General features: G+C 29.4%; 1 protein-coding gene across 2 annotated transcripts in view; it reads right to left on the minus strand.

Annotated features, from left to right (window-relative positions):
- Positions 1-563: 563 nt before the first annotated feature.
- The window catches only part of LOC118195571 (cation-independent mannose-6-phosphate receptor-like), a 109142-nt gene continuing 87754 nt past the window's right edge, over positions 564-21951 (minus strand). Inside the window, exons 12-17 of one of the 2 annotated variants that reach the window (XM_035366903.2) lie at positions 20526-20635; positions 16078-16163; positions 15132-15287; positions 12934-13003; positions 10526-10568; positions 564-5869 (exon numbers count right to left, since the gene is read on the minus strand). In XM_035366903.2, the coding sequence (XP_035222794.2) occupies positions 10533-10568; positions 12934-13003; positions 15132-15287; positions 16078-16163; positions 20526-20635 (458 nt within the window). In that variant the 3' untranslated portion in view covers positions 564-5869; positions 10526-10532. The remainder of the gene's footprint in view (positions 5870-10525; positions 10569-12933; positions 13004-15131; positions 15288-16077; positions 16164-20525; positions 20636-21951) is intronic. The other variant, XM_035366902.2, reaches the window with a different exon arrangement.

Below are 21951 nucleotides of genomic sequence, written 5' to 3' on the forward strand. Positions count from 1 at the left end.
TAAATCAATACAGAGATCTGACTTCTGTAATTAAAATTTTTGTTACAAACTGTACAGATTAAAATGTATATTTAAAATTATGCTAACAGCAACTTGCCAGAAGTTTAGAATACAATTTTATATGGAAACCAATGGATGGAGAAAAGAAGGGAAAAAAATGTAGCACCATCTGTCTACAGAAATAGTTGTCACTCTTCCCATCTTAATAATCTTCCCTTTTTTCTCCTTCCAGAAGAAGAAAAACTGTCTGATCACCCTTCAAAGTTGGCAGGCAGAGTTTTTGGTCAAAATCTCTGCCAACTTAAGATTGCCTTTTTCTGCCTAATATTTACAGTTTATATCACCATATTTTTCATAATTGATAAAGACATCTGTAAAGTTTTGCCTTAATGATGCAAGCAAACCACAAACAAAAGCTTTAGAGGAGCTTAATAAGCATGTTGTACTATAATCTTTGATATTCAAAATTTAATATTATATGCGTGGATCAATGTTTCCAACTTTCTTAAATAATAGTAAATTGAATAATAAATATCATAAATTATTGGTACAAAAATAGAAGATACATTTTAAAATCAAAATTTATTTACTCAGATTTGAATTAAATTTACAGCATATCTGCAAGAATATGTGAATATTATTAAACAAATTTACAGCCAATTAAAGTGCAGATAGTAATACAACAATTCAGCACACATCTGTGTAAAGAAATTGAGCACACGAAATAACATACCTTCACAGTATTTATAATTACAATACTGAAAATAATCTACAATATAACTTAATACGTAAATATTTATTATTACCACTATGCCAAAACTAAAAATTTCAATTTTAATTTACATGCTTTCCCACATTATGCCAAAACAAAGATATGTATATTCATATTATCTAAGAAAAATGAAAGAACTACATAAAAGACATAATTTCAGTGCTATCCTATAAATGCACTTTTCTTAAACAATTCTGCAGATTTGAGTTTTACCAACAATACGAGTGAATAGGGAACAGAAATCAGTTCAAGTGCTTTAATTTAAACTTGAACTAATAAACAGCAACACAAATGAGGTTGTTTCACAAGGTTGAAACAAATATACACAGGAATAGAAATTTCATTAAAAATATTTTTAAATAACATTTGTTCTTTTGAGATATGTAAACATATGCACATAACAGTAGAACTTGTGACAATGGAAACCTACAAACTGAGCTAAGGATTCTAAAATCTTCCTATTTCAAGATGCAATATTTATTTTTAATGAGTTTCATGAAAACTTAGACCCCAGAGTTATAACACCGTATGTATATGCAATATCTTATCATCCTGTTATCAGAAATGTACAAGAAAATGAAATTATGTATTAACTTCAAACCATGAATCTTGTGGGGGGAGATTTAAAAACTTCAGAAGGAGGGCATTTTTTTAATCCAATTGTACAATGAACATTTTTGGGAGGGGGGGAGACTTCAAATTTGTTTACCATTTTAAATAAATTTGCTGTTTTAAAAATTCTAAAATACCTTTATTTTATTTTTTTTTTTTTAAATGAAAATTTGATCAAAAGCCTCTCTTAAATAAAACCAGCAGTAAAAATTTGCAGCTGATAAAAATAATAAGTTCTAATGTAATTAAAATATACTTAAACAGTTCGAAAAGAAAAGGCAAGCATAGATTGACAAAAGCATTTGTCTACAGAATACACTCAAGAATAATTTTAATTTAAAAAGAGCATAAAGGATATCTAATTAGAGCTATAATTTTTAAACTAAAATATCAACAGTCTCCTGATCAAATAATTACTTGAATTTTTAGGAGTATGACAAAAGTTAATGGAAAAAACTCTACTGCTTTTTTAAGATTTTAAAAAGACAGTTATTTAATTTAAATTTTTTCAAGGGGGTCACTCTTTCATTATATATTTCAACAGTGTTTCATTTACAATTCTGAAGCTGTTTAACCCATTAGCCGCTGGTGTTGCGTTGGCGCAACAGTCAAAATAAATGCATATATAAATATAACTACCAAAGATATTTTATACCAGCAGATGATTTTGTGTAGGGAACATTATGAAGATTATTTCTGTAAAAAATATTTGCCTTCAAAAATAATTTTGTTTATAATAATTAATCTCAAACTTTAAGCAAAATTTTCGACCGAGTATTTTTGCTGAGAAAGAATTGCCATCTTTATGAGTGATCTATTTTTAGTCAAGGTCACCGATTATCAGAACATTACATCAGTCAGATGTTTATATTTGTGTTGGGAAGAAATGGAAAACAGGTGACGCCAGCAGGAAACCGGCAGTCAATCTCCTTTTTCACTCATTCCTTCCGATGTTCTGGTTCATGTTCTGGTTGTTTAAAAATGCCTAGAACGAGGTATCTTAACATTAGAAGAAGCCCTTCAAAGATTTTTTGATGAAGAAGCAGATGATGATAATGTTAATAATGACCAGAATGAAACTGATATTGTTGTTGTTCCCCCAGAAATTGCAGAGGATAGTGACGAAGAAAGGAATGACAATGTTTTAAATAATGATAATGATATTTTACCAAATGATGCTGCTGGTGAAGTTGAAATTCACGTAAGAAGTAAGTTTCAGCCTTCTAAAAGCAGTTATAGTCATACTAAAAAGCTTAAAAAGCAGAAGACTGAGATCTTGAAGTGGATAAAAAAAGGAACTGTTAGTTATGTCTCAGGAAAAACATGAAGAAAGAGATAGAAGAGAAATTATAAAAGACAAAACACAAAGTAAAACTAGTGCACACATTTTCGATTTTCTTTTTGGTTTAGACATTTACTCTCTTCTCATTGAACTGACAAATATACACACTCAGCAAAAAAAAAAAAAAAAAAAAAAAAAAAAAATCCAGAACTTATCTGAAGCCTATATGAGAAGATTTATTGGAATAATATTGCTTGCAGGATATCATTCTTTACCTCAAGAAAAAATGCATTGGTCTTTTGATAAGGACATTTCTGTTCCTGTTGTACGAGAATTGATATCACGTTTGCAGTGCAGGAATATGAAGCAGAATTTGCATTTGACAATAGTAAAATTGACAATACTGATAAATTATATGAGGTGAGACCGTATCTAAACTTACTAAATATCACCACTTTTTACTACTGAAAATATAAAGTCTCTTAAATTCAAGACGCGATAATGCATTATTCCTTTTGCAAACTCCTATTGAGAGTGTAGAATTAGCCAGAAATAGATCAGCAACAGGAAGACCTAGTAAATTCAGCATTCAAAAACTATTGCAGGGAGATAGTAGACATTTTACTGTAAAGTCCGTTGATAACAAAATACTTTGTTGTAAAGAGTACCATAGCTATACTGTTAATAGATGCAAAATATGCAATGTAGCTTTACATCATGACTGTAATCAAGCTTTTCATGCTTGAATCTTTCAATTGAAATAATCTGTATTTGTAAAAGAAATACAACGTATATTTTAATATTAAATTAATTACAAGTAAAGTGATTTATAGATTTATAAAACGTTATACAGCTAAAAAGTAATCCTGCGCTCCACTCAAAAGAAACATCACACGAGTACAATCCTACTCACTAAACATCCGTAGTCTTATTCCTCTGACGTTGCACGAACACAACACTCGCTTTTTCCACAGGTAAGAACATATTTTTTTATTTTTTTTTTTTTTTTAAATTTTCAATGTAAATTTATGTTATAAATGTTTAATTTAATATTTGTTATTATTTTCATGAGAAAAGAAACATTTCTTGTAGTTTTGGCGGTTAATGGACTTCAGCTAAGATAGAATCACTAACTTCAAGTAACCTTGCCTATGTATGTATAATTTTTATTTTAGAATTTTGAAAACAGCAAATTTATCAGCTTATTTATAAAGCTTCTCATCCGTTTTCTAGGTCTCTTGTATTATGACTGCCTGCATATGAAACAGATAGTTACTAATTTACCTAACTAAATTACCATGAAGTTTTCCAATCCTTTAGAACTAACAGACAACTTCAAATAGTGAAACAAAATTTAATTACAACAAAAGTTATAAATACAAGTAGGACCCAGATAAATATAATAAGAAATATTTCTGTAACTTTTTTCATTTACCCAAAACTTAAAAGCAGCATGTAATTATAAAACACCAACAACAGTATAGTTAGCATTCATTGATATAGAACATTATAACATACAAGCATGGTGCTTTTACTGCATACTGAAAATACCTCTATAATAATAACACAATTCAACATTTTTACAGTAATTCACCAAACTGAGAAATGGTGAAAATCATTATTGTATGCAATTTCGCACACATGTTATGAAAGACTTAAAAGGATTCTGATGAGTTCTGAATGCTTCAGATTCATCAACAGAAACTTAGGGCATAGAAACTCTAAATAAAAAGTTAGTTAGTTCTTAGCATAAACTTCGCAAGATTTCCTTGTCCTTCCCACATTGTTGATGTTGTCATAATCAAGAATCAAGGACTGTTTACATCATCTGAATGACTAGCCAAACACTTACTTAATTAATAAGCAAGTATACTGTGTATAAATAGCTCCTGAGATGATAATCTGCTAATATCAAGTACATAAAAATATATACATATTTCAGTTGGAAATGGCTATAGTTTAGAATATTCAACATTAAAAGGCCTATATACAAACTGTAAAACTTTTCATAATTTTAAGCATTTCAATTTAAAATATTACACCAGTTGGAATTTATAAAATTCCAACTTTTCTCAGAACAAGTACTTCTTTTTTTCTGGCAATATTTTCACATAGCTGCAATGCTAGAACTTCAATTAACTAACTTACCATCAACATTTTTTTTGAAATATACACAGAATCAGAACTATACATGGAAGGAGAGACATTAGGCACATGGTGTTATATAGTGTAAGAAATCAAGGAAAGTTACATCTAGTGGAATGTAGAAACAAAAAATGCAATCTTAAGAGGCAACAAACAAATGCTCCTTTTTGAACACACGAAAAAAACTACATACTTAAAATTCAGAGGCATACAGACAACAAGGTACTAAATGAAAAAGAAAATTATTTCAAAAACATATTAAAAACACATACATCAAAAACAAAACATTCTTAACATATTGGCAACTACGGAATACTGAACATACAAATACTATACAAACGTAACACGAAAATTTCCAAACTAAAATTACAGTTTTATATGCAACACTTTAATATATTAAACAATTTACATCTTATGCAGCTTAAATTAAACCATTATCAAAACAATGTCTGAGGTGTATACTTCATACACCTTGAGAACTGACATCCTTATATGCCTCTGATATGTGCACTATGTAAAGATAATTCTAAAATGGAGTATTCACATTAACAACACACTATGTGAGTATAAGAATTACACACAAAAATAGGGCACATATATTTCAACTTAAAAGACAAGTAAGAAATATTCAAATAATAATTTAATATTTTTACCTCAAAAATAAAATTTTAAAATGCTAAATTTCTTACAATTTTCCCCTAAAGATAAATTTAAAACTTTCTGCTTCAAAAACTATCATATCACACTTATAATAAAGAATTTTCCATAAGAATAAAACCGAATGAAACTGAAGAATAAAACCGACAAGTCTTTCATCTTCCTAAATTTTACAGCAGTCTATTCATAAAAAAAAAAAAAAATTATATCACAAAATCTACAACCTTCGTGCACATTACAGTACAAATGCACACACTAGTGCCAAGTTACAAAAATAAACCATTTCCACAAACAGCATCAAGCTATAATTACTCAACTATTTAAGACAACATCTCCACATCTCGGTCTTCATCATAAAAAGCTTGCGAAGCATCAACAAGTACAAGTCTTTCTCCAGTAAACTGCAGAAAATAAAGTATTATATTAGGAGAAAATTTATTCCAATAGTGCTTTTCAATTAATTTCATTTTATTTACATGACATTCACAGCCATTTTAGTTTATTTCATAAAACATATATTGTAATTACTACAACTAAATACAATTCCATATTCAAATAACAGACTGATTATATTCACATTAAACACTTTTCTGCATAAAAATAACTGCATGTTACAGCACAACACTTTTATAATCTGCATAGAGTTCAATGGATGTATAGCAAAGTATTTATATATTATTAAATACATTTGTCAGTCACATGAGAACACTCATTTCCTTCTAGGGTGAAATTATATTAGCATTAAATACACATATTACAAAGCTATGGTTAAAAATTTTTATACAGAGTTAAAAATTATATCAAATATAGCTTTCACACAGTTCAAACTTCCTATATTTAAATGATTTCTGCCATTTCAGTACACATGTTGGTTCTAGAAAAAAGATGGAAATACTTCATTCATAGCAATTCAACACCTTTTTTTTCCTGTATATAACATAAATATTATGATTCACAGATAGCATTTGAATCATATGCAGACACAGTAAAACTCCAGATTTAACATAAACTTTCTAAATTTGTGTGCAACTCATAAATTCCAATTTAGTAGTTTCCAGTAGTGAGCTTGAATAAAATTGTTACATTGTAGTCAACATATATTATTTCAATTAAATATTTCACAGCATTCTGTTATTTAAAATGAACAATACTGTGACAAAATAAAACTTAAAATGTTAAGAAACTAAGATGCTTTTTAAAGACAGGATCTCCATCTACTTTACAGCATATCATATTTAATTGATATAAATTAGCAACAGAACGGTTCTTTTAATCAAATATGAAGTTCAAATTCAAAATTATTCATTACTATTTTTTTCCCTTACAAACCAACTGGAAAATTAAATTCAGGTACTATGTAAGAACTAGATTTTATACACATCTAAATAGAGGATAAATCAGCTAAGTTATAAATTTGATTAACTACAATCTAATTAAATTAAATTAAAATTAATTCAATTAAAATAATGCAATTGTAATTAATGAAATAATACAGCATCTGTACAAATCTCTCAGATCTCAAACACTCTAATAAGTTGAAAGACAAATTCTCCAGCTGCAATTAAAAACTACAATAAAAGCTTGATTATCTAGAAAGGTTGGGAAATGCCAAATTCCAGATACCTGAAAATTCCAATTAGTTAAGTGCATAAAAAACGGAGTTCACGCTAGAAAAGCAAATCAAAGGGATATATTTTTACTCTAAAATAATAAAAATGATCATTTTACTTGTTACCAACTTCAATATCAAAAGCCTACATTTAAAATTATATTAAGATTTTTTTTTAAATTCACTTCAGCCAAAAACTGCTGATGTATATTTTGATTAACATAAAATCATGCCAAATTTCCAACCATTCTTTTAGAAGTTTAAATGAACTTTTATTATTAGCCCAAAGGGTGTTAGCCCATTACTTTCGTGTTGGTATTTTACGTTGGTTCATTTTTCAAATTGTTGCCACCAAATATTAGAGCCCTGTATTATATGTAAAGAAACTAAATAATGAAGAATCTGCGAAAAAGTATGTATGTGTTCTCGCATTGTGATAAAAAAAAACAATACCTAGAGCAATCAAATTTTGATTAGTGTAAATCTCCACCCAAATATGGGCATCTAGAAAATTAAATTTGGAATTTGTTTTATTATCTGTTTCATATTTTGTAAAGCATTTGTGTGTTTTTAATAAAAAAAACTTTACGATTTCAAAGCGAGCAATGGCAACACTGTACGGGGGGGGGGGTGACATTTTTATCTCCGTGCGAGATTGTGTATTGAAAATTCTAAAGATATGCTCAACCAATATTGCTGTTGAATTTAATTGTATGGTGTAAGTGCGAAGAACATGATATTTAATAAATAAAGGTAGAACACAAAATGCCAAAAAAAAGCCCCTTTAAGCATAATGTAGAATCTGAAAACTTTCAGATTTTATTTTTTAAATTTTTGTTATTTTTATTTAGTTAGATAATAAAAAGGCATAAATTATGGAAATCACACATAAAACACTTAAATGGTGTATAATCTTTCATGTTACATACCATTGTTTATCGATTTTCAAAGTCACCTCGATCCTGTAACTTTGAAATACAAAAAATAGACAATCTATCCTTTACAAAAATTAAACTTGCTTATCAAGATACATGGAAACGAAAATGATTGCATTCTGATGTCATGCTTATTGATTATTGGCACTAATCCAGTTATTTAGTGACAAAATATATGTGTTAATAATATTATAAGCTCTGTAACAGCATTACAAATCTCTCATTTTGTAAATTTTTCTAAAATTCTTAAATATTAGTTAGTTGAATGGCAGATAGTCCAGTTTTTGCTGCATTCATTACATGAGCTTTTACTGTAATAAAGAAAATCTGAAGAATAGAATACTCTGTAATATAAATGTAAATATAATCATGTAAAGAATAAAGTTCTTTGGTAACAAAAAATTAATAAATGAACAGATAACTTCATAATGCATTTCTAACTATTTTGGCACTTCTTGCTCTACCTGAGAGGACAAATATAACACTTTTTTTATCTCCCTCCTGGTAAGGCATAAAGGCATGTAACACTCGTAAGAATTTTGAAGTTAAACGTTGTTTATGACAAAGAGACAACAGCAAACATTATAAGATGCATTGCAGAGTACAGATGTCCAAGAATTAGAAACACCTAAAATTAGGCGAAAAACACAAGCTACTAGCATACATATCTTTAAAAATATTATCAATTTCAAAGACAATCAGATGCAGATCCCTCTTTTTGAAGAGCCAAAATACTTTGCATATCTTTCTGTTCTATATGAACAATTTCAAGTCTTTTTGTTTGCCTGTTTGTTTACAGTGATAGTAGCAAAATTAGTAATGACAGAACTTGGCTCATGCACTACAAGCTAGGAACACATTTTATAGAATGAAACTCTTCAAATACAATATCACTACATTTTGTTTGAATGAATAAATTATGTGAAAAATGTGATTGGTTTTTGACAACAGAAACTCCGACAGTGAAAACAAAAATATTTACAGAATTTTGTATGCATAATAAAAATTACAAAAATACACTGAAAAACATTTATCCCTTCAAAATGAAACAAGGATATGCACTTTCCCATAACACCTATTCCACCCCATTTCACATCACCTTATTTTAGATTATACTATAGTGTATTATACTGCAGTATACACTACACTTATTTTTTTTAATGTTGGTAATGTCATACAGTGCATAATTTACCAATTAAGCCTGATTATATTTACTTATGTATACATGGACTGAATTTTTTAACTTAATTTTTTTTACTAAAATTAAAAGCATGGCCTGTCTTTTTTCATGCTTCTATGTTTGTGGTTACTACACAGTTAAATTTGTGTTTTCAAGAGATGATAGATTAGCAACAGCCTTTATTTACCAGTACAGCCAAATCTCATTATGTGAGATCAAAACTGTTTCAAATACATCAGATGGTAGAATTCTTAGAATTTCGAGAAATCTCAGCATTAGGACTTGTGGAAATTACCCCATGTGACATAAAGAATACTGCTATGTGAAGTATGTACATTGGATAATTTTATTGTGCAGGCACCTAATAGGGATCCACCACTGCCTCCTATGAAGGGAGAGACAGTTACAACCATGTCTTCTCCAGGATTCAAACCCGGGCCCTTTGGTACCGCAGTAGGCTCCTCTGAACACTATACTGTCTGGACAACTAAAGCAATTCATTGTCAATAAGTATTGAGCAGTCAATAATAAGCATTAACTATGACTTCATCATTTTGTTTGCAATTCACAATGTTGCCAATTCTGTGCATCTATGTCATCCCTTTGTGAAATTCAAAGATTTTTATCTTTTTCTGAAAATATCATCTCAGAAAGAGGTTTGAAATACAGAAACTGTGTGTTACTGTGTGTTGATGACACATTGAAATATTGGTAAATATTTTATGAAGGGTAGAATTATAAAATATTATAGCACTAAGTAAGTTTACTATCAATAAAATACAATTCACAAAAGAAAAATGTATCAAAAGAAAAAAAAAATTTCTGCTAACATCATTGTTTGCATTTATTCAATTTTACAAAGTAAATATAATTAAAGTTTTGATCTCACATAATTAGAAATCAACTCAAAAATTGCTTATTGTAAATTGAGAAAAACAAAAATCATTGTAATATACATATGCAATTATAAATATGACATATCAATTATTATACAATAAAACTGCAATGCATGTTATTAAACTTATTGTGCATAAGGAAAATAAATTCTTCAATTTATGTGCAATAGAAAAGGCAACACAAAATTACTCAACTAAGATTCTAAAACAGAGCTAATGCCATGCAAAAGTAACCACATAAGGAAAGGCCAGACAGTATCTAATGCCATAACAGTTGTGTTATAAGCAAGCATACTACATAAATAAAGGATTTTACAGTGCAGAACTAAGGCATGCAATTAAGTGATAAGCTTTTCAGTTTGGCTAATTTTTTTATTATTATTTATTATTATTATTATTTAGTCCCATAAACCATTTTAAAATAAAGAGCACTCTACCTTTCACTTAGAAATCCGATTGTAATTCTGTGAGTATGTCACCCTAAAAGAATTGTAAAAATTGAGTTTTACTTCAGATTTGATACACATATTAATTTTTTTAATTTTTTTTTTTTTTTTTTTTTTTTTTTTTTTTTTTTTTTTTTTTTTTTTAAATTTCACAGAACTTTCAAAATATGTATGTGAATCATCATCATTATCACCAATTTTGATTTCAAATATAGTACATCTGCAATTTTTGCAGCACACATTATACATAAAATTACGCTTTCAAGAGGCTGTAAAAAGAACCAATGGTCATAATGACCTGAATATACATGAAATAATTTGTCTGATTAATGGGAGAAAAATAGTTCAAAATTTCAACTATAGCTCACACTGTATTCATAATAACATCCAAATTATATATGCTAATTATATGCTGATCATAATAATATGCTAATTACATAACACCACACAAATAAAAACATTAGCATGACTTACACGTAAAAATGTTAGGTACATGCAGTTATTCTGCATCTGAAATGCTCATCAAGACTCTGTCAATGAAGAATCAGACTCTGCTTGTGAAGCTTCAACAAGATTGGTGACAGTACATCAACTGCCCTGAAGAAGTTCTGGACATTAATTGGTATAAGACTCAGTTCTGGTCCAAATATCTGTCAAAGATCTGCAGAGGATGATTCGTAAATTAGTAGAGCCAACTTCATTCGATGTGAGTTCTAGTAGAGGGAGGAATCAAATTGCTTTGATGTCATGGGAAGACATGGTCATAGCATTGCAAGAAGAGAAGAGCAATGGTATGAAAACGTGCAGTACAATGGTATCTTAAGATATGCTTATCAACATGGTTCGTAGTCTGCAATGCTAGCCATTCAAAATTGCACGCACTCAGAAAAGTTGCTTACTGCTGGCTTACCAATACGACAGGCCCTATAATTCCTTGCTTGAATGGAAGTGAACAATGCATGATCATGTAATATTTCGTGGACAAAGGAAGCCCATTTTCATCTCCATGGTTCTGCCAATACTCAACACAATATTGGGCAACAGATAATCAACTCTCATGGCACTAACTGCCTCTTCATTCTGAAAACATGTGTATGGTGCAGGTTTATGACAATGTTGATCATAGGCCAATTCTTTTTCAAGGAGACAAGTCTTGTGGGTCCTGTTACCTAGTTGATGACAAATGGCATAAAACTCTTTTGTTGCAATCAGATAATTGCAGCACTTCAATAGCATGCATGTGTGAGCAGCACAAATTTTATACAAGACAGAGCTTCTCCGCACATTGCAAGATGCATGAAGCAGATGCTGAATATCTTTTCAGAAATGACAAGATTATCAGCTGTCATTTTCTAATAACTTGACCACCCCGATCATCTGACTTTAATCTTTGTGATTTCAAGGTCTGGGGTTACCTGAAAAGTGTTTATAGTGTTGACAGCAAACATAGATAAGTTAAAGACACACATTATGCACCACATAACATCAGCATGAATGCACTCTGATCTATTGTGGAACATGCTGTTTTGCAAAGTCAGTCCATGGCAGAAAATGGTGCACAGCATATTGAACATTTTTTAAAGCACATCTAGGAATAATTAAAATCAAATTACAGATTTCTTTTTATACAAATACTGGCCTACAGACAAAAACATTCTTTTTATATATTTCAACATATTTTTAAATTTGCCAGACAAATTCCCATTGCTTCCCCATATACTTGGGTAAAATTTTAGGCCATTCTGACCAATGGTCCTTTTTACACACTTCTGAAGAATTTCTATCATAATCACCATAAATATATATATATATATAAAATATGACAACAAAATACATATTTTGAGTTATATTTTAAATACAGTTTCAATTATTTATCAATTAAAATTCAAAAATAATGCGCTTCAATTTTATTTCTGACAAGTAATATTATGCCAAAAATATTAAGCTTTGCTTTAATATATATATATATACATATTAAAGATTTATAACACAGTATGCAAAAATGGAGACTTAAAATCACTTATTTACTTTCCTCCTTTTAAATTGATGATCTTCTTAATAATTTTTTTAAGGTTATATTTGTAATTAAATATAACTGCCGACATATCCAGAGATCCGCAACTTCTAATCACTTATTTACTTTCCTCCTTTTAAATTGATGATCTTCTTAATAATTTTTTTAAGGTTATACTTGTAATTAAATATAACTGCTAATGCATCCAGAGATTCGCAATTTCTATATCACACATCACAGCACATACTTTCACAAAAAGCACGCACACAGGAAGAAAAACATTTTTGGCAAGATATGCATATTTAAAAAAGTAAAATAAAAAGCTGTTTGAATTGGTGATTTCCAAGCACCCTTTAAACTAAAGCAATAAAATCAGCATGCTTACCCTTTTGTACCTGAAATAGGGAAGATTTGCAGTGCTGAATAAGCTCCGAAATCTTGAAGAGATCACAGCTCTAAACAAAAAATATTTTACCCATTTAGTTAAAACTGTTTATTGTCACAAAATAATGCATAAAAGGTATAATTACAATACATACAAGATCAGAGAAAGCAAACAAAAAATTAATGCTAGAAAGTCAAATTGACCATTTCCAAGTGCAATGAACCCCGAGAAAGCATACTTTATTGAAATTGCAAATTTTTGGGAGATATAATAACTTTTCAGAAAATCTGAAACTGTTAATACCTGACCCTGGTCTGGAAGAACTTACACATCCAAAATGGAGGAAAAATATAAGAGAAATTTTGTATGGGAAGACTGCAACAATGCAAGTAACAATATATTAATGAGTGACTTTAATTGCAACCATATTACAATGCACAAAATTTTAGCACAGGAATTTGGCATGCAGACAGTATATGGTGAATTTGCTTAAAAAAGAAATAAAAATTATAATAATAGAGGGAAAAAATCAGAAAAATGCATATTTAAGCCTTCTGATACAAAGAATTTTTTAAAAAAAGTTAAGCAGTATTGTACCTTAGATTTTCTAATATTATCCAAAGAAGAAACATTAAAGCTGAAAGAGGCATACAGAGAGCATGGTTCAGCAAATCCATATCAATGCTAATTTGCACTTTTCATACTCATAATTACTCATACCTCAAAACACACACTCTGAATCAACATTACTGTGTTGAGATTCTTGTAGGTTGAAAGAAATGTTTGCATTTAAAGAAGAATTCGAGCCATCTGGATGCTGAAAAATGATAATCTTTCTCATCACACAATGCTCTCTGCTCCTGAATTTCCGACTTAAAAGACATTTCAGTAGTTTTGCAACCCAGCTTTTTTTTTTCCCCAGGTTTGAAACTATGCAGCTTTTATCTTTTTCCATGGAAAAAATTCAACTGTTTTCACTTTGCAAGCAGCATCCAGAAAACTGTAATAGTTGTTGAAAATGAGTTCCACTTCAAACAATCCAGATGTGCTATGCAGATTGGAAACAAAGTTTCTACTGGTGTTTATTTTCTTAAAGAGACATTTTGAAGGGGGGATATAACTCATGAATCCTAAACCATGCTTCATAAAGCCAATCTGAATACCTTCAAGTCAATAAGGCAGACATACTTTAGATAAAATAATATTCTTCAGAGGCTGAACATAAAATTTGAAAACTTTTTGATGCTGACATAAATTAAACATCTGCATTTATATTTAATTACAATGATACAGATCACATGGACTAATTTCTCTGGTTAATTGATTACGGCAAAGCATATGACAATGATTATTAACTATTATAATTTCTTTAACATTTGTTCTCAATATGTTGTTTTAGTTAATGATAGAATAACTTAAATAAGCCATTTATTTTCCGCTACTGTTTTCCCTTATTTTGTATCAGCTGCGTTTTACTGTGATATTTCCCTTTGCCTTGGATTTTACTTTTACTTTTGTCATGTACATTTCAATAGCACCAATGGCTTGGTTTCCTCTTCCTTAGCTGATTTGATTTGGTTTAATTATGGCATAGCATTCGAGGCCTGTCTGCCAAAGGAGAATGGATGTCCTTATGGTGGACTTCCTAAGGTAAACTGGCTCTCATGCATGTTACACACGGAGGAAGCAACAAAAGTGCCCATGCAGCCAGCCCATTCTCTAGAATTTAAACCTCAGCACAAACTACCAGTATTCAGAAATGTTACCGCTTCGCCATTGGCGGCCCTTCATTTAGCTGGTACTTTCTCTATTTTTTTTTTCTTCTTGTTATTTGCGTGAGCATTTGCTTCTCCTTTGTTATTTTCACCCCTGCAGGTGAAGAAAAGACTCTGTTTAACCTCTGAAACTAGTCCTGCAAATTTACAAAACTTAATGCTGATTCTTGCTGCTACAGTATCTTTAATATTTGCATTACACCTTATAAAATATTTCTAACATTTTTTTCTGAGTAACTGCTTATACATACAAAAGTGTTAAAAAAGAGCATACTTTATTTTTGATATTTAGGCTCCTACTATAGCAGTCGTACACACATTTCACATAGCAATTAAAGCAAGATTTTTATAATTTTTTCACAGACAAACAATTCATATATTTGAGGTATATGATACAATTTACTAAACATAAATGTTTTTTACCTTCTTGTTGGTTTTACAAGTATAAATGCAACAACCATCAGAATTATCAGTGTAAAGATAACACCCACTGCTATTTCAGCTTTATGACTAGATGGTTCTTCATCTTTAAATGGATCAGGCTTTGGACCAGAACTTGGTACGATATGAGGATTCCTCCTTCAAAACAAACAAAGAAAAATGTTAACTTCTTTTATGAAACAAAATATAGAATTCAATTAATTTCACTATCAGCAAAAATTTAACATTATAAACATCCCTCAAAATGTAGAGTACTAACATTTTGTAAACAGTGTTTAATTATAATAATGAACATGTTTAATTATAATAATGTAAAATGTTTCCTCCCTTCCTCCATATCAACTCTTTTATCCAATTCTTTTGTTGATCAAATGGAAAGAGGATATATACAGATATCAACATGCTGCATATAATAGATAAAAAAAGTTTCACTTGTTAAACAGTTAAATACAAATAGCAGTAGTATCAATCTAGGTTAGTTAATTATAGAAGAACATTTGACAGCTATCAGTCTAAGAAGAAATACTTTCAGGGCAAAAGCAAAAACTTTCTAGCAAAAACTAAATTTCTTAAGTATGTTATATCTAAGAAAAAACACAAAACTGTCCAGTAATTCCCTACTAAGGAACACAAACAGCAGTAAAGCTACAAATAAAAAGTATCATACTCTGCAGCGCAAACTTTTCATAAAATACACTTTTTTATTATTAACACTACAAGCATTCCATAAAACTCACAATATAAACAAATAAAGGTGTGCGTTATATGCAAATTTTATCAAAAAATTCAATAATTAAAATGTTATCAAAAATCCAATAAACTAGTACAAATTAACTTTGGTTAGCAAAACAAATGCATTACTTCAAGGCAGAAATATAAAGTTTCAAAATATATTTTACACAAGATAAATACAAAAATTTTAACATACTTGTGAAAATCAGGACACACTACTATTGTTTCCCAATCAAAAATGTAATCACAGTCACCTGATTCATAAAAGAAAACAGGATTGCCCTAAAAGTATAATTCAAATGTAATTTTTCATAATAATAATTGAGAAAACTATACGAAAGCATAAATTCCTTATTTAGGAGAGTAATGGATGAAGGCCAAAAGATGAAATTATACCCAAAAAAAGGACTATTACTTTTTATTACATCTTTTAATGTAACTTCATTACAAAATTTAAAAAAAGGTAAAAAATTTAGAGATACATGATTTTATTCTGTTTTATCCACATGAATAAAATTTTGTGTCACAAAGAAATTATCGAAATGTTAGGAAAAATAAACTCAGGTATTTGATATCAAAGTTCCAGATCATAATCAGGGGCCATACACAAACTGAAAAACAAAATGTTTGCCATTATACGTAACTTAAAATATCAGTTAAGAGAAAAGGGTTCTGTTGAAAATTTTTGTTCAGATAAATTATTGTGCAAAGAATTGATCAATATTATTTTTTCAAAATATAGACCTTACTCACAGAATCTTAAAGAGCTTAAATTTTTTATTATTGGCACGCAGCAAATTAATAACATTATTAACACTAATTAAAAAATTTCAATGCCTCTATGATTATCAGATTATGATTCTAAATTAATAAAACTACACAGGAATGCTAATAACACATTTTTAGCGTTTGAAAACTTACAATATATTTGTGTAAAAATTCCTTTAGCATGCTAAATGTAACAAAATTATAAATTAAAAGAATTAGTAAATGACAAAAGAATATCATTAAATGGCATTTACGTGGGGAAAAAATCAACCTTGAATTACTCTAACTTATTTATTATCTGATGCCTCAATGCAAACTGAAAATGACTTTTTTAAATTAATTTTTACAATGTTGATTTTTTTAAATATAAAAATACCAAAATAAAAATATTTGCCTCATTTAAAACAATTCAGAATTAGCAGTACAAATACGTTTATGGCTGATGGTTCCAAAAGTATCAACAGTTGCAGCTGACTGATTAACATTCAACATAAAGCCAGCCAAAGCAGTTGTTGCTTTTTGAAATATTACACATTTAATACTTTACATTGTTACTGTAATAACTGCAAAATAACTTGATGAAAGCTACAGCAGATTACACCTATAAAGAATTGGCAGATAAATGAGTTTCCTCCCCCCCCCCAACTGTTCAAAGTACAGTTGGGACATTTAACTTCCTATTCTTCCGACATATAGAGTGAAATGCACTCCTAGATTTCAGTGTAAATACTATTCATCTTCCTGAGTGTTACCACCCTCTTGTCCTGTTGAATAGTTCAAGAATACCCTGTAATACAACTAAAATTATAAAAACTACTCTGTGCACAAAATACTTATTTGGAAAGCAGATAATTAAATGAATAAGAATATAAAGCTGCAATAAGATTTTTTAAAAGAATACTGTATCTTCAAATAAGCCAGAAGACTTTCATAAATTCTGTTGATACACTTGAGCTGTGTTCACACCAGTGTGGTCACGCGCTAACCAATAAGAGGCCAGTTCAGAGGCGGCATTTGCCGCATGGCCGGAGACCACGTGAGTTGACTAACTTTAACTTGACGCGTCAGTTTCAGGCATCTCATTTCAAACGTCTAGTTTATACCATGGTTTTTAAATGACTGCACTTTCAAAAATTCTTTTTGATAAGGAAAAAAAGTCAAATGGACTAATCTTAATAAAAATTTCAGATTAAATAAACAAATGCATACGTTAATAGAATAAATAGCTTTATAAATTATTCAAAGGAAAATTCTCAAGTTTATTATTAGTAACAAACCTTAATAATCAACCATAAATGATATATGGTTGATAATTTTTACAGAATAATGTAAAGCAATAGATTGTTGCGACAAAATCGAGATGGATTTCGAAATCCCAGATTCTGTATTTTTCTTAAAATATATCTGTATCAGTTTAAGGTTGCTCTTGTTGCCTTGTGGATAAAACATTGGCTTCTTGAGTTAAAGATTTTGGATTCAAGCGTCACCAGAGTAATGTTGTTATGGAATTGGTATATTTTAAAAAAATATTTACAAAAAATATTATGACTAGTTTCACAGTAGCTCAGATGCTTTTCAGTTTCCTGAAGGTGAAAACGATGCTTACCGGCAAGGTACCTTAGTGCGGAGGCAACATGCTCAAGTAAAAAATTCAGCTTTTACTAGAACCTTGTATTATGGGTTTGGGCCCTGCTTTTTCCTGCCTTTGATGATGGTATGAATATACTTTTTTTTAAACCTATCGTGATTGTGCGTGGGGGGGGGTGACCTCATTCATCATTCATACAAACCTAATTTTCGCTTGGCATTTTGTGCATTATCCTTCTTTTGACAACAAGCCTTTGGTATAATTCATACGAAGATCTGACTACTATGATCAGATTTTATTTCGGCTGACACGAGACTAGCAAAAGCGATACTGGTATTAGCATAAAGTTGTTGTTTCATCTAATTAAAAAATTTAGAGAGTTTGGAATTTTAAACAAGTGGTGACGAGTAAACCATTTGTTTAAAAAAATTAAGAAAACTGTTATTTATACAGAACAGAAGCTCGCTAGTATATATCTGATTTCATGGAATACTTCTATGCATTTTAATGGCTTCATGTTCATTTTCCTTATTATGCATAACCACTTTTCGACAGGCTTAATCTTGATGATAATTTTTGATTAATTAAAAAAACTTTTGCATGAGCATTAGCAAATTTGCTAATTGTGGAATTCAATTTTTAATGCAGAAAGAGAAGTATTATATAAAATGCAGTTACTTCAATGAGTTTTAGATAAAACTAACCTTATAAAACAAACCTTTAGATAGTGGCTGTTCATTAATATATTGAAGTAATTGCTGTTAATAAAGTAATAAATATGTACATAAGGCAGAAACTAAAATATTTTTTTAATTCTTGTTTATTAACTTAAAAATAACTGCTTTTTTTTAATTGTGATATTTAATTTAGTAGTACTGGAAATCCTACATATATTTAAACAAAATATATGTTTTTATTTTTTATATTATTTAAACCAAGTAAGGGAAATTTATTTAAAAAAGCATTTAAGGGAAGTTCATATATCATGCGAAAACATTCATCCAAAATAGAATCATGTAATTAGGAGTTTTTAATTATCATTCAACAAAATTCATAAATAAATTAAATTAGATGTATACAGCATTTGATATATACAACAATTCTTTTGTGGGATATTCTGACAAAAATTACTGTTCTGCTTTTGAATAAATAGTTCAATGAGCACTAGAAATTCATCAAATTGATGAGGTGTCGTGCAAAAGTAATTAAAAGAAATTTCGTTTTGTTCAAGCATATTTCTTCAATTAAATTATTTGCATCTTCTTACTGCAGTCATCTCTCACATATTAATATAAAGCACCACATTTTGCTTCTCTCACACAATGCAAGAAGTAAAATAAGTTTTAATTCAGCAGAAATTAAATCCATTTTAATTTTAAAATGTAAACGTAAAAAGTGAAAATACCAGACAAAAATTTCACGTTCCCCCCCCCCCAAGTTTCCGATATGAAACGTCATCTAGTGCGAGCATATGACAACTTTTAAAGCGAAAGTTGCCATGCTAGTGCGAACTGGAGTATGCGGGAAACGTTTTTTACTCTTTGACGCTTGGCGCCCCATTGGACCAGAGTGAATGCAGCTTTAGGATACACCATTTCCAATTAGTGCTTCGGTCAGAAGCCAGACCGAAATCCCTTATTGTTTATACTAGTGGAAAAGTTTCCAACATCTCAGAACTTCCTTCTGATCAGCTGAGTTATTCACAGCTTCGCACCCAATGCAACATTCTGTTCTCCGAGTGAGTTTAAAATAGAAATCTATCCTTCAAAATCATTTTATTTCTAGGAAAACTTATACGTTAACTCTGGTATTATCTGATCAGAGGGCTTAAATTCCTCACATTTTAACCTTTCCTTCTTTTTATGATGGAAACATCTTGGTTATAAAATAAAATCCTACATATTTTTAATAACTCGAATTTTTTTCCCTACACATAAGAAACAACCTTTTAGATTTTCCTTTATAATTAATTAATAATAATTTAACAATCTTGGTTTTTATTACCTATTTAAAGTATTTTCAAAAGAATTTTTAGGAGCAATTAAATGCAAGAGCTCAGAATACCTTTTAAATAAATCAGAGAATGAAATCTAAATGAATATGTGATTTCAAATAAATACAATATAAAACATTGTGGAAAAAACATTTTTTTTTTCCCTTTCTTATCTACTTTTATATTTTTTCATGTACCACAAAAAAATTAAAAAATCTTGCACCAAAAATGAAATGAAAAAAAAATTTAGAAAAAAGTTTTAGTTTTTCTAAAAGAACATAGCCAGGAAACTTACAATTCCAGAAGCAGAAACACACTGTAAATTGATAATCGTTGTAACATTTTTCATTCTGTTCTTTCCACAAGGTCGCGTTTGAGATACAAATGTTAAATGCAGTTCTGAGCCTGAAAAAATATATACATAAATTTTATAAAATGCAAAAAAGCATATCATGTAACATTTAAATATCTTGTATCATAATCTGAACTAGTGGGTGGTTTACTGCATCTGTGGAGAACTTACTATGGAAAAATGGTTTGCATTTACATTAACCCCATGAGTAGCATGACTAGCTTTATCAAGTCATCAGATATTTTTTGTCGCTTGGTACATATTGGCTTGTAATTTAATGTATTTTGTTTTCTTACTTTCTTTAATGATGTACACTGCTCAAAAAAAAAAAAAAAAAAAAAAAAAAAAATGGGACAGTCCTATATCTCCCGATCTACTGGGCCGATTGACAAAATTCAAATTGCGTTCTTCATGTCTCGAAAGCGCGACTTAGGATATATATTAGATTTATATATAGTACTATTCTAACATAGGTATTTTGACACAAAATAGGACTTTTTCTGAAATAACATACCAATTTTTTTACATATTTCGATTCTACGACTCAAATTACGCCTAAATATGAAATTTTGTAAAATTTGGAGCAAAATTTACGGAGAAATTCACAAATTTATATTGGCACTTTTTCGTCAGTTTGCGCCAAGAATACTTCACTTGGTGAACTTCTTAATATATGGCAACCTAGTTTCCTTTCCCGTGAGAGGAAAAAAAGTCACCATCGTTCCTTTTTTCCAAATAATATTCTTTATATTATATTTTTAATTATAACTTATCATTTTAAGTAATTTTTTCTTTTTCGAATTTCATTTTAATTGTATAAGTTGCATGGTTTTTTTCGAATAACTGTTTTAAAAATTTCTATTTACCTATTCGAACTGCGTAAATAAAGGTGCAGCGTTTATTTTATTTTTATTTATTTATTATTTATTTATTTATTTATTTTCCAAATCGTTTTCTTTATATATATTTTAAGTCATAGTTATTATTTTAGGTATTTTTTAAATTCTTATACTTTTATTTTAATTGTTTGTGTTGCATTGTCTCTTCAGATAATTGTTTTAAAATTTTCTATTTATTCCATCGAACTGAGCATTTTAAATATATTTATTAATATAAATTTTCCAGAATTTGAATTTATTTATTCGAATTGCGTTTCTTTAGGAGGAATACTTTGCAACAAAGACTACGATGCGTTTGAAAACTGCATTTATTAAAAGAGAAAATACAGTAAAGCACAGTTAACACGCCTTTCAATGTTCCGTTCAGAAAAGATATATATAAATAGGAGAGATGTATAACCGACATTTTAACTTAGGATGACTTGAATACACTGCTTTAAACAGTTTTATCATTGTGCCCATTGCTTTAC

This window comes from Stegodyphus dumicola, chromosome 11 (genome assembly GCF_044657685.1).
Source record: "Stegodyphus dumicola isolate Sdum_Otavi_A_Nest chromosome 11, ASM4465768v1".
In the NCBI taxonomy this organism is placed as follows: Eukaryota; Metazoa; Arthropoda; class Arachnida; order Araneae; family Eresidae; genus Stegodyphus; species Stegodyphus dumicola.